The sequence below is a fragment of the Cnephaeus nilssonii genome, assembly GCF_951640355.1.
Source record: "Cnephaeus nilssonii genome assembly, chromosome: 2".
In the NCBI taxonomy this organism is placed as follows: Eukaryota; Metazoa; Chordata; class Mammalia; order Chiroptera; family Vespertilionidae; genus Cnephaeus; species Cnephaeus nilssonii.
The window spans coordinates 25,224,251-25,238,159 of record NC_137073.1 but is presented as its reverse complement, the minus strand read 5'-3'; the positions used below and the strand labels follow the sequence as shown (position 1 = coordinate 25,238,159).

The window sequence follows — 13,909 nt, the reverse complement described above, 5'->3', positions numbered from 1 at the left end:
CACTCCCCTCCGAGGAGCTCGACGCATGCGTACCAATATCGGCCCCGCCCCTTCCTCTTCAGGGACCCCGAAGGGCAGTGCGTAACACCCCGAGGTTGGGGTTCCTGTATGTGTGTTCCTGGCTTCTGTTTTTGAGTCTGGAGCAAATAGATTTACGCAGAAATTAAAATAATATTACAAGTCCGCAGTGTACTTCACATAGAGTTTTTTTCGCATTCACATTTTTATGCAGAAAATCAGAGGACCATGGCTAAAGTTCCATTTACAGTATTAAGAATCGGAATTAAAATGACTTTTTTTCCCTCAAGCCTCTTGATACGTTGAGAATTCATGCTGAGTTAATCCGTTTTAAATTGATGGTCTGGAGATTGTTAAATTGGTCATTTGGATGACTTCTACCTATGAAAGTGGCAAAGAGTAAAAAGATTGGTAATGACCTGTGCCAGTGCCCGAAGTGTGCGAACTCATTTTCTGGAGGATAATCTGGTAGTAGGTGTCAGCATCTGTGTGTGTGTGTTTGGTAAAGATACACGTAATATAAAAATTACCATTTTTTTTTCTATTTTTAAGTGTACAATTCAGTGGCATTAATTATATCCACAGTGTTATGCAACCATCATTACCATTCATTTTCAGGATTTTTTTCGTCTTCCCAAACTGAAATTCCATATCCATTTAACACCTCCTCATGGTCCCCTTCCCCCAGCCTCTGTCTACTTTCTGACTCTATGACTCTGACTACTCTAGATACGGCACATAATTGGAATTGTACAGTATTTTATTATGACTGGCTTAATTCACTTAGCATAAATGAATTGAACTGCAACCTTTTGGTGTATAGGACGACACACCAACCAACTGAACAACCCAGCCAGGGCAGAATTTCCTTCTTTTTTAAGGCTGAATAATATTCCACTGTATGTACATACCACATTTTGCTTATTCATCTGTTGATGGACGCTTGGGATGTTTCCACCTTTTGGCTTTGGTGAAAAATGCTGCTAATAAATGAATTAGCATATAGATTTACCCAGAAATTAAAATAATATTACAAGTCCACAGTGTACTTTACATAGGATATTTTTGGTGAAGTTCAAAAACCTCTGCTTTCAATTCTGTTGGTGTATACCCAGAAGTGGAATTGCTGCATCATATAATTCTATTTTTAATTTTTTAAAGAGCCACCATAGTGGCTGCACTATTTTACATTCCCTCCAGCAGTACAGGAAGTTCTAATTTCTCGAAAAATGGATATGAAATGGTAACTCATTGTGATTTTGATTTGCATTAGTGACATTGATCATCTTTTCATGTGCTTGTTGGCCATTTGTATATCTTCTTTGGATAAATGTTAATTCAAGTCCTTTGTACATTTTTTAATAGGATTGTTTGTTTTTGAGTTGCTGAGTTGCAGGAATTCTTTATATGTTATGGATATTAACCCTTTATCAGATATATGATTTGCAAATATTTTCTCCTGTTCCATGCATGGGTTGCCATTTCACCTTATTGGATAGTGTCCTTTGATACACAAGTGTTTTTAATTTTTAAAAAATATATGTATATATTTTAAAAATAGATTTTTATTGATTTCAGAGAGGAAGGGAGAGGAAGAGATAGAAACATCAGTGTTGAGAAAGTATTATCGATCAGCTGCCTCCCCCAGGCTCCCTACTGGGGATCGAGGCCGAAACCCTGGCATGTGCCCTTGACTGGCATGACACTTGGGACCCTTCAGTCCCCAGGCCCTTCAGTTCCCAGGCCGAAGCTCTATCCACTGAGTCAAACCAGCTAGAGCTAAAAGTATATTTCTAATGATTTCAGAAAGGAAGGGAGAGAGAGATGGGAACATCAGTGATGAGAGAGAATCACTGATCTGCTGCCTCCTGCAGGCCTTCTACTGGGGATCCAGACCACAATCCAGGCACATGCCCTGACTGGAATAGAACCTGGACCTCCTGGTTCATAGGTCGAAACTCAATCACTGAGCAACACTGGCTGGGCCCTCATTACCTTTTTAAATAACCCCCTCTCACATTATTGTTATTATTGTATCATCCTGCTCTTTCTCTTCAAAAAGATCATCATGCTTCCAAGTGGCAAGTTTGGTTCCTGCTTGACATTCCCCTCTTCCCCCAAGTTAAGCTCCAGTGGGGCCAGGGACCTTGTCTTCTGTTCATCACTGTATCCCCATTCCTTACAGAGTGCCTGGGATATAATAGGAACCCAGGAAATATTTGTTCCTTGATTGGATGTCAGGATATGCATATTTCCTCTAAACAGAATGCGCCGCCTAAGTTAGATCGCCTAGCCTCGGGGACTTCGATAGCCACGCCCCTCCTCTGTCTCTTCGATAGCCACGCCCCTCCTCTGTCCCTGGAAGGAGTGAGGGAAGCCCAGCCTTGGCCCCGCCCCTACCGTGACGCCAGCGCACGTGACTGCGCGCCCGCGCGCCCCGTTCCCGGAAATCGCCGCTGCGGTCTCTGTAGCTGGTACCTCAGCCGCCGCCGCCGTCGCTGCGGAACTCTACGAGTAGAACGGCCGAGGCGGCCCGGGCGGGCCCGGCTTCCGGCCACCCTACAGAATGGAGATAATCAGGAGCAGTGCGTGTCGGCCGTGCACCCCTCCGCGTCCCCACGGCCCCCTTCACTCGGCCTTCTAGGCCCGGATCACGGCCCGCCAGTCTGCTTGGTGGGGCCGGAGGCGGAGGCAGCCTCTCACGAGTGTGCCCCCTAAGCCTGTGTGCCTTTGGGGCGCTTGTCCCTCTCGGTCCCGTGCCCCCTCGGGGTCTTGTTCTCCTGCGGGCACCCCTCAGGGCCTTGCTCCCTCCCTGGTCCGTACACCCTCAGTCCTCGCCCCTTTCCGGCCCATGCACCCCTTAGGGCCTGGGCGCTCTAGGTTCCCCGCACCCCCGCAGTACGTGTCCTCGGGCCCCGGGCCTTCGGAGCCCCTTGGCCCTCCTCCCCTACCCCCCTTAGGCGTTTGTGGGCAGGAAGCCCAGCCACCGGTTCTGAGCTTCTCGGTTTTTCCGCAGATTTTAAGAGTAATCTTCACAAAGTGTACCAGGCCATAGAGGAGGCGGACTTCTTTGCCATCGATGGGGAGTTTTCAGGTATCCCTCCTTGCGAGCTCGCGGCTAGCGCCTTGCCGTGCGTGGCCCGGCTCCTCCTGACACCCTGCCCCTGACTTCTGCTTGCTGGCCCCCTTTCCCTGTTGATAGCCTTGGGAAAGTTCCGTGAGTCGCAGCATTTCCTCGTAAGCGTTTCAAAAGCAGGGAAGTGGGTTTTTGATGGTTGGGGCTCTGAGGGTTTCGGATAGAATATGGTTTTGGTGCTGCTTAAAGCAATTTGACGGCGAGCTTCAGGGTTAGTTAGGGTCAGGCTTTTTTATTTATTTATTTTTTTTGGTGTGTTAGGTAAATACATAACATAAAACTGACCATTTTAACCATTTAAAAATAGTTCAGCGGCACTAAGTACATTCACATTTTGTGCAACCACCTCCGCCGTCCTAAACTTTTTCATCTTCCCAAACTGGAACTCTATATCCTTTGAACAACTCCCAATTCCTCCCTCCTCCCCAGCCTCTGGCAACCACTATTTCTGTCTTTATGAAATCTGACTGCTCGAGGCACTGCCTATAAATAGAATCATACAATATTTGTCCTTTGTGACTGACTTTTGGGTCAGGCTTTATGTATTTGTGGAAGTGTTCATTGCCTACCTTGGCATGGGTGTGTATGTGTGTATAATACTTTACCAACACATACAATTGCAAGGAGTTTTTCTTTTTGGATCAGATTAATTTTTTTTTAGAGATTAATTTTTAAAGTGTTAAAGTTAATATGAAGAGTAGACTTTCTTTGGTATAGATATCCACTTTCACTCTGATTTTACATGTTTAAAAGTTCTTCAGCTCTTTCTAAAGGAATCCATGCTGAGAGTAAATACAGGGTGTCCCCCAAAAATGTATAAACACTCATTTCTATTGATTCTTTTAAATTTTGAAAATGAACTGTATGTTAATAAATACTGACTTTATAATCTTAAAGTGTGTATAGATTTTTTGGGGATACCCTGTAGATCCTTGGCTTTAATTATACATACATGCCTTTTCTAGTTGGATTTAGTTCTCTGGGAAGCTAAGAGTTTTCACCAGAAATAATTTTCTCTTGACCTGGAATATACCTTTGTTGTATAGATGTTACTCCAAACTGTTGGCCAAGACTGGGACTCTAACAATAATAGACTTCAGAATTTGTTGATATCTGATTATGCATTAAACTTTTGAAAGCAGTAAAACTTAATCATAGATATTGTTTTCTTAAATCATTCCTGTGTTTTGAAACCTATTTTAGACACTGGAACTGCCGATTCTGAAATAGAAACATTCACATTTCTAAATTTGTTATTATAGAGTTTAGCTTGGTGGCCAGTGAAATGAATGCTGATTTTGAAAAAGTGAAATAAGGAGCACTTTGTAATACATGAGAATATAAAATTACAGAGCCATTGAATAGGTGACTGACTAGTATTTACTAACAAGTTAAAGCTTTTATTTATTAAAATCTAGGAATCAGTGATGGACCTTCAGTCACCACATTAACAAATGGTTTTGACACTCCAGAGGAGAGGTATCAGAAGCTCAAAAAGGTAAGTGGATGTGCTAGAAACCCCTCTCCCCCATGTTGGTCCTCCTTACATTGAATTATAGAGAAATATAATCATTAAACTTGCACATTGACTTCTCAATCCGAGCTATGAAATGATATTTTAGTGTTGTTTAAAACATCAGCAAAAATAATTGTTTGCTGGAAAACAGTTTGGGAGAAGGTTTAGTATTTTCAGTGTTAATTTGATTTATAGGAAGTATGATGTGGTTATTTTAATAATTTAGAAATAGACCTAATATGATGCTCTGGATGGTGGATAGCTGTCTAAATGGGAAGAACATTAAGAGATGTATATAAATTAATAATGCTTCTAATACATAATCTGTAATCTGTTCTAATCGGAAGTATTCTGCCGAAGTCAAATTTAGTAATTAGAAAGCCCACCTGATTGAGAATACTGTTGCTCACATAAAATATACAGCATTGTTTTGACAGATGTTTTATTTCCCTTTTCCAGCATTCCATGGACTTTTTGCTGTTTCAGTTTGGCCTTTGCGCTTTTAAGTATGACTGCGTACATTCAAAGTAGGTTGTTTTAACAAGTGGTGGGAATGCTTTTGTCGTGGCATAATGTAACCCCCTAAATCGCCTTGTATATCTTGTGTTCCCAGGTATATAATAAAGTCATTTAACTTCTATGTTTTCCCGAAACCCTTCAATAGATCCTCACCAGATGTCAAATTTGTTTGTCAGGTTAGTAACATAATTGAGTTTTTTTTTCTGATATGAATTGCTGATGAGTCCGTGGGCATATGTGGAATTAAAATTCTCTTTAAAATTTGGTTCTGCCACTAACTTTGAGCTTTGGGCAAACTATTTTATCTCTGACCTTCAGTTTTATTTATTTTATGTTTTAATTTTTCCTTTTCATTGAATTTACTAGAGGCCCAGTACACAAATTTATTACATACCAATTGGGGGCAGGGCCGGCCCTGGGGAGGGGCTGTGGGCAGTGGGCTGGCTGGCCCTGCCCCCGAATGGGGTGGGGGGGTGCTATTGGGGCTCAGCAGCTGGAGAAGGGGGGATGGGAGGTTGGCCTGCCAGCCCCACACCCCCATTGGTGTGGGGGGCCCATCAGGGGCAGGGCTGGTGGGGGGGAGGGGTTGCAGGCAGTTGGTTGGCCGGCCCCGCCCCCTACTGGGGTGGAGGGGGGGGCAGCGATCAGGGGTGGGGCTGGCTGGGAGGAGGGGCTGCAGGAGGTTGGCCAGCTGGCCCCACCCCCAGATCAGCGGTTCACTGGCTGCAGTGGGTGTTATGGTGACCAGTTATGGTTTTCCGGTCGCTGGCTTTTTATATATATAGATTGGTGTGATACTGGTTAACAAAATTATAAACAGGTTTCAGGTGCACAGTTCCACAAGATATCATCTGTACACTGTATCTGACCTTCAATTTTAGGGTTCTAAATTAATTACACTGCTGTCTTACCATTTACTTTGGAATGAAATAAGGAGTAAGATGCAAGTGACAGGTAGATGGAAATCAGAACATGAGCTTTGTTATTAGTAAGATGTTGAGAATTGCATAAAGTTTCTCAAAACTTTGAGAACTGCATGAAGTGTTCTAAGTGTAGCCAGATAATGGGTTTGAGAACTTGCTTTCATAATGTGGCTCTTTTTGGGATTTTTAATATCTTACACCTGAATGGAATTTACAGCTCAGGACCTGCAGGCTCCTTCCCACCTCATTCTTTTTGCACCCACCTTCAAGGGTAGAGCTTTATTTTCTGGAAGAGCAGAGTATGTGTGTATCCTGTCTAAAAAGAACCCAGAAGGAGCTAAACTATAGACCCTTAGTTCCTTTTTCCAAGTTCATCAATTAGAAAGGGAGGGTGGGAAAAACTATTGTTTCCTCCTGAGGAGGAGAGGGCTTATGAGCCATGGCAAGCATATGGGAGATTCTCCCTTAGAATGGTTGTGGTAGCCGAGCTGGTAGACACTTACTAAATATCAGTTTCCTTTTTCTTTCCTCTTAATCTGTTATAATGGAGAAGGAGAATGTGAATAAGTGGGATAGTGTGTAAGTATGTGATTAAAGATAAGTGTTAATTTTTCCCCCTTTACAATCCTGTGCCCTGGCCTCTCTTCCAGTAGCAACGTAAGTTCATTTATGTCATCTCAACTTTCCTTTCTCCTGTGTGTAAGTAGTAATGCAGTTAAGAAAGCCTGAAGGGTAGGCTTCTGAGTGACCGAGTCATGTCAAATTCTTTCTATAATAAGGCAGGATATAAGCAAATAAAATTGTGAGTTAATCTCAGGTATGCCTGGGGATGAAGAGAAAAGGTGAAGGTAATTTTAGTCATGCAATCTGTTTAAAAAAAATTTTTTTTAAGCCCTAGCTGGTTTTGCTCAGTGGATAGAGCATCGGCCTGCAGACGGAAGGGTCCCAGGTTTGATTTTGGTCAAGGGCATGTACCTCAGTTGTAGGCTCCTCCCTGGCTCGGGCCCATCAGGGCCCATGCAGGAGGCAACCAGTCGATGTTTCTCTCACATGGATGTTTCTATCTGTCTTTCCCTCTCTCTTCCACTCTCTCTAAAAAATCAATAAGAAAATATCCTGGGGTGAGGATTAAAAAAATTTTTTTAATTGATTTTTAGTGAGAGAGGAAGGGAGAGGGAAAGAGAAACATTGATGTGAGAGCAAAACATTGATTGCCTGCCTCCTGCACGCCCCCTAACGGGGATGAACCTGAAACCCAGGCATGTGCCCTGACCAGGAATTGGACCAGCAACCTTTGGTGCACAGGGATGACACTAAATCAACTGAGCCATACTAGCCAGGGCTTGTAACATGTTTTGTTAAATTATCAAATCATAGTGTTTTTTTCTTTATAATATATTTTTATTGATTTCAGAGAGGAAGGGGGAAGAGAGAGAGAGAAGAGAGAGGAGAGAGGAACATCAATGATGAGAGAGAATCATTAATCTGATGCTTCCTGCAGGCCCCCCACTGGGGATCAAGCCAGAAACCCCAGGCATGTGACTGTGAATAGAACTGTTGACCTCCTGGTTCATAGGTCGACACTCGACCACTGAGCCACGCCAGCCAGGTCCATTTTAAGTGGTTTTAAATTTAGTGGCAGTAGGTACATTTACATCATTGTGCAACTTAAAGGGTGTTGTTTGGGTGGAAAATATATAGCTTCAGAAATGGAATAGGTGCATCTTTGACTGCATCTTTTTTTTTTTTTTCTAAATGTATTCTTAGAGGAAGTGAGGGAGAGAGCGAGAGCAAGAGCGAGAGAGAGGGAGATAAGCATTGGTGTATGGGACAGCTCTCCAAACAACAGCCACACCGGCCAGGGTGACTCTGGATTTTTTTTAAAGTAAAGGTCATATTTACTAATCTAGTACCATAATTCCAGTCTTAGGACCTTCCAGGCTGCTAAAGGAGGAAGGAAAGAAGTAAGGATTTTGGGAAAGTAAGGACAGTTCTTAACTTTTGGCCCCATTTGTGTTCGAAGCAAAGTCTGAGACTGGAGACAGAAGCTTTGGTTCAGATGTAAAGGAGGCCCTGGAGAAGAGTAGAGTCAGGATTTCCTGGAGTCAGTGCTGGAGTTGGCCTCATGAACTAGGGGGTTTCTTCTTGGCATCCATGTCCTTTTAATTTATTCAAGTTTTTTATCCAGGTTTGGCATGTCATAATTCTGAGCCATATACTAGTACATTTCAACCACTTTGCCAAAAGTAAGTCCAACCAGGAACTGGAGCACGATGTCAGGGAAGAAGGCACGAAGGGTGGTGGTAGCCCTGTGGGCCGTTCCTATCCTGCCTCCCCGGTATGAGGCAACTCAGGATTTTTAAAGAGAAGGAAGTTAAGATCTTTTAGAGTCTAGTGACCGGAGGTACAAGAATGCCTTTACATAGTCCATCTTTTGGTGTATCTGTTGATGATGGAATATATAGGTGGACAGAATTACAAGACTATATAGGTATGGGAGACTGAAGGAGGCTTGTAGCCCAAGTCAGAAATCATTGGGTCTTGGTTCAGAACAGGAAAACGTCAGGGAAAGATTGCTTTTTTTTTTTTTTTTTTTTAAGATTGCTTGTTTTAAACCATAGAAAACTTGGACATGATGGAAAATGATGTACATGTACCTAGGTGTGTGTGTTGGGGGTGGGTAGGTAAGATTGTCTTTTTATAATCCACCAAATTTGAAAAAGAATTTGTGTTGGCTGGTAAAGATACGTGCAGTATTTACATTTTAACATGATTTAAAAAATAAGAAAGTGAAAAATTGGAAGAAAAGAAAAATGCAGATATGATTACCATGGTATGATTAGAACACAGAATTTGTGACAAAGTATGTTTCCACTCTTTGTCTCTGAGCTTCCTACCAGCTAAGAAAAGGAGAAACACACAATTTGTAGCCATAGGATCTAAACAAACCAGGATCAAGAGAAATTTGGCTTTGCTCAAACTAGAGACCTCAGAACATTTCCCCTTCCATTTTCATAAAGAAATCACTAATGTAGAAAACCTACTCTTTAACCATATCTCTCAAGCAAATACTGTAATGCATTTAATGGGACAGTACGACAGTCTGGACTGATGGTATAATGTGAAAGTACAGTTCAGGAAAGGTAATTCTGTGAGGGGTTAGATTAAAATGATTCATTTGCATTGCCTTTTCAATTCAGACTTGAGACAAGAGTAAAATTAGAGTAGCTACAGGAATATTTCTTACTCTTCAATCGGTTTGAGTAAGAACTTTGTGATTTTGTCATTCTAATGTACATTGTGTAATATTATTTACTTAATGTTTTAATTTAAATTTACTTAAATTTTTCAACTCACCCTAGGTTTCAGATGTTTGTTGAATATCTTGTTCTGGGAATTTTTATCTATTTTGATCTTGACTGTAAAGAATACCCAGTCAAGATTTTGGGTTTTCAGAATCCCAATGGTAATTTGAAGTGGATAGTGATGTCTTATAACCTGCACATTTGAGCTACCTTAAAGTTGAACTGGGGTGAAATAGTATAAATATATTTTATTTTTACTTCTAGTCTCCTAGTCAGTACAGTGATCAGGAGTTTTCTTCCTATTGGCGAATATATGTTCACCAAGTAGTTTTCTTAAATATTGTGAAACAAGGAGTATTTGTTTTATCTATATATATATATAAAAGGCTAAGCGACTGTCTGACCGTCCAACTGGCCGGTACATCTGATGCACATTGAGCTGCGTGACTTAGCAGTGTCAGTTCTCGCGTGACACACCCGGAACCAGAGAGGAGGGAGCTCGATTTCTTGCAGGGCTATGCAATTCCACCTTCGGCCGTGGGTTATGTTGCTGGGGCACTGTCGGCCCTGAATCTGGTTTACTGCCAAGCTTCGGTGACTTCTATTATAGAGAAAGGGCGAATAGTGATATTAAAGTATTTCTTCTAATTAATTTCCTTTCAATGTGCACGAGTCTGTGCACCGGGTCACTTGTAAGTTCTAAAGGAGCATAGCCTGGATAGTTTAAGTCAATTAATGGATTGTTTGGCAGCCTGGGAGTAGAAATTGCTTGTCTTCTGACTTTTGACATGTTGTTTCCTTGCCTGGTTGCTTATGTTTACTCACCTGAGTTACTTCTTCACTTCTGTTTACATACCTGCCATTAAAATCATTGAAATGTATGTCCTGTTTACTCTTGTTTCAGAGCTCAAGCATTGACTTTCTAGCAAGCCAAGGATTTGATTTCAATAAAGTTTTCCGAAATGGTAAGATTATCTGTGACTTATCTTTAGAACGTGAAAATGTGGATTTGGTTGAGAATTACCTTGTTGTGCTTGCTCTCTGATAGAGAATCTCAGATTTCCAGTATATCACATGCAGCCTTCTAGGTTTAAAAAAGTTTTTTTTTTTAATTTAAAAAAAAATTATACCACTAGTTTTCCTGGTTTCTTAAACTTACAGTTTTTTATTTGTTTATTTTTTAATCCTTACCCAAGGATATTTTTCCCATTGATTTCCAGAGAGAGTGGAAGGAAGGAAGGAGGGGGAGAGAGAGAGAAAAAAAAAAATTAATGTGAGAGAGACACATCGATTGGTTGCCTACCGCATGTGCCTCTACCAGGGCTGGGGACCTGCAACTGAAGTATGTGTCCTTGACCAGGAATTGAACTCATGACCCTTCTGTCCCTGGGCCAGTGCTCTAACCATGGCCAGGGCAAGTTTTTGAAACCTTTATTGTGCCTTTCCCCCCGCAAACCTAGTTAACCATGAACTGAACAGAAGAGTAGACGCTACTTCACTGGCTCTAATGAAGCCTCTCAAACTCCTGATTTTATTGAGTAGAGCTTACTCATAGTTTATCCTATGAATTAACTACTTATACATAGTTAATAACAGAATAACAGTTATTCATAATTTATTCTATGTGACTTATCTAAAATCTCTGGGGAATGCTTTCCTGTTATCTTTCAGTGAGACAAGTAGTATGGTATAGTACTTTAAAAAGTATCTGTATTTCAGTAATCCTGTAATGAAAAACTCCCTTTTCCTATTGGTGTTTGTTTTATAATTAGAGATGGTTTCTCTGTTTCTCATGGGAGAAAAGAAGTCTGCATAGACTGTACTATCATGATGGCTAACTTGCTGGTGTGGTAGGCTGCTGAGCACTCTGAGTAAAGGGACTGTGTCTCATTCCTGCCCTTGGTACATAGCATGATTCCTCTTCTTCATCAGGGGAGAGTGACCATTAAATATCTAATGAGTGCCTGTCTGATAGTAGAGCATACAAGAGTGGTTTTCCTTCCTCCATTCATTTCCCGAACAGTGTTTGGAAAACCTTTGTTTTTTTTAATAATTTTTATTTTATTTTTATTATGGTATCACATAATTGTCCTCATCCCCCATTCTCACCCCAAACCCCTCCCCATGTATGACCCCACCCCCCTGTTGTCCGTGACCGCTGGTTAGGCTCATATGCATGCATACAAGTCCTTGGGTTGATCTCTTCCCCTTTTCCCCCACCCTCCCCTACCTTCCCTCTGAGGTTTAAGAGTCTGATCGATGCTTCCCTGTCTCCGGGTCTGTTTTTGTTCATCCGTTTATGTTGCTCATTATTTCCCCTAGATGCGTGAGATCATGCGATACAAAAATACACTTGTAAGAACCGAAAATGAGACCAGCCATAATGGTTATGCTGAGAGGGAAATGAATCAGTCTGTAGTGAGTTTCCCTCTGGGCCAACAGTTCCCTTGAGTCCTTATTTCAGTGTCAAACAGTTCTTTATGTGTAGATGTCAGCATTGATATTTCAGTTCTGGATGGTGGACAAATGGTGGTGATGCAGGTCCGACCGTCTCTGGTTTGGTCCTGGGCATCCTTCAGCGATGCACAGCTGCTGTCTGTTAGCACGGCAAGGCGTCGTCAGCGTCTTCCATCTCTGGACTGTCTCTCCTCTGTCTTCATGGCTGGAGCAGTCCTATCAATTCCTCTTTGTTGCAGGAATCCACATGGTCCTGGAGTTGTTCTCTGAAAATATACAAACATATTCTCGACCAAAAGTTAATAAAGGAATATTTTCTATAACCTTGACTTGGGATCCTTTTTCATTTTTTGCCCAAATGATTTTCCTCTGGCTTGTTTTGACACCATGTGTGTTTTTCATGGGTGTCTTGCTGTTAGCATTACAAATGAAAGTTAATTTTCTAAAGTACAAATTTTCTAGATGTAATTTACTTACAGGATATTTTTCCTTACATGATATTCTTCTACTATCACCCTCCCTTTTTTATTTAAATATTAGGAGGCTTTTGGAAATTTATAATGTAGTCTTGATAGCTTTTACATTTTAATTTTTTGTGCTAAAATATGACTGCTTTAGGTTCATTACATGTTATGTAATTTTACCATGAGATGAACTGCCAATAAAGATTTTTGTTAATACTTTAGGAACAGCTTTTTTTACATTGCATTCAATTTTTCTAGAATATTTGTATATTTCAATTAGCCAATTTAAATTACTCTGGAAACTTGACTACTATTCTACTGTCAAACTCAACACTCTACCAACAATCTTATTTTATCCTGTGTATATTAGTGGAAGGGATTGTTTGCCTTCTTGAGTAGGCCCTGAGCATTCCTGGTACTAGGCTGGATTTGGATATCAAAAACCCACTTCCCCTCACTATGGGTACAAGGCATCTACAACAAGTCTTGTTGCAGTGAGAGGACAGCTGCTGTTGGCCAAGTCTCTGTCTGTTACTTGGTTCCCTATTTAAGCTGTGCATGGGAAGCGAAGCAGCCATGGGGGCAGGAGACCTCCCTCAGAAGGGGTGAAGGTTCAGGCCCCTGCAAAGTTGGGGTGGGGGTAAGGGTCTGTGCCCCACCTCTGTTGACCCCTGCGTGGAAAACCTTTGGTTCTTATCAGCTTTATTAAACACCTGCTGCTGGTAAGGTCAATAACTACTTTTACTGTAATTATTTTCCTAAATTGTATTCTTTTCCATGGTGAATGTAGAATTATTGAGTAAGGTGAGGAAGGAAATTTTTTTTAAACAAAAGTACTAGAACAGTGGTTGGCAAACTGCGGCTCGCGAGCCACATGCGGCTCTTTGGCCCCTTGAGTGTGGCTTTTCCACAAAATACCACGTGTGGGCGTGCACATACAGTGCGATTGAAACTTCGTGGCCCATGTGCAGAAGTCAGTTTTTGGCTCTCAAAACAAATTTCAATCATTGTACTGTTGATATTTGGCTCTGTTGACTAATGAGTTTGCTGACCACTGTACTAGAACATAGACTTCAAATAAATTTACTTCCTCTCAGCATGGTCTTCCTGGGAGGCCTTTAGAACTCATGCTGTGTGTGGTTTTTTTTCCTTTATTGATTAAGGTATTACATATGTGTCCTTTTCCCCCATTGCCCCCCCCCCCCCACATCCCCTCATCCCCTTGATGTCTGTGTCCATTGGTTACGCTTATATGCATGCATACAAGTCCTTTTGTTGATCTCTCCCCCTTACCTCCACCCTCCCCTACCTTCCCTCTGAGGTTTGACAGTCTGATTGATGCTTCTCTGTCTCTGGATCTGTTTTTGATATGTTGTTTTTTAATTGCTTCAGTGGTGCTGTATTATAATTTCTATTGGTGATTTTGATTTTTGGAAATAACTAAAAAGTTTTGGAGCCCAAACTGCTTTAACATAGTGGGTAAGCCAACTGGGTAACACAATTTGGGTATGTAAAATAATTTTTTTTTCTTTTGGCTCATACTTGATTCTGAAAGCCATTATAAAATACAA

General features: G+C 41.5%; 1 protein-coding gene across 2 annotated transcripts in view; it reads left to right on the top strand.

Annotated features, from left to right (window-relative positions):
• The first annotated feature begins 2,468 nt into the window (after window positions 1-2,468).
• PARN (poly(A)-specific ribonuclease) overlaps window positions 2,469-13,909 on the top strand; it is a 162,825-nt gene continuing 151,384 nt past the window's right edge. The window contains exons 1-6 of one of the 2 annotated variants that reach the window (XM_079794305.1): window positions 2,469-2,603; window positions 3,035-3,112; window positions 4,573-4,652; window positions 5,130-5,197; window positions 5,284-5,365; window positions 10,322-10,382. In XM_079794305.1, coding sequence (XP_079650431.1) covers window positions 2,585-2,603; window positions 3,035-3,112; window positions 4,573-4,652; window positions 5,130-5,197; window positions 5,284-5,365; window positions 10,322-10,382 — 388 coding nt within the window. In that variant the 5' untranslated portion in view covers window positions 2,469-2,584. Of the gene's footprint in view, window positions 2,604-2,672; window positions 2,692-3,034; window positions 3,113-4,572; window positions 4,653-5,129; window positions 5,198-5,283; window positions 5,366-10,321; window positions 10,383-13,909 lie in introns of those variants that run through there. The other variant, XM_079794306.1, reaches the window with a different exon arrangement.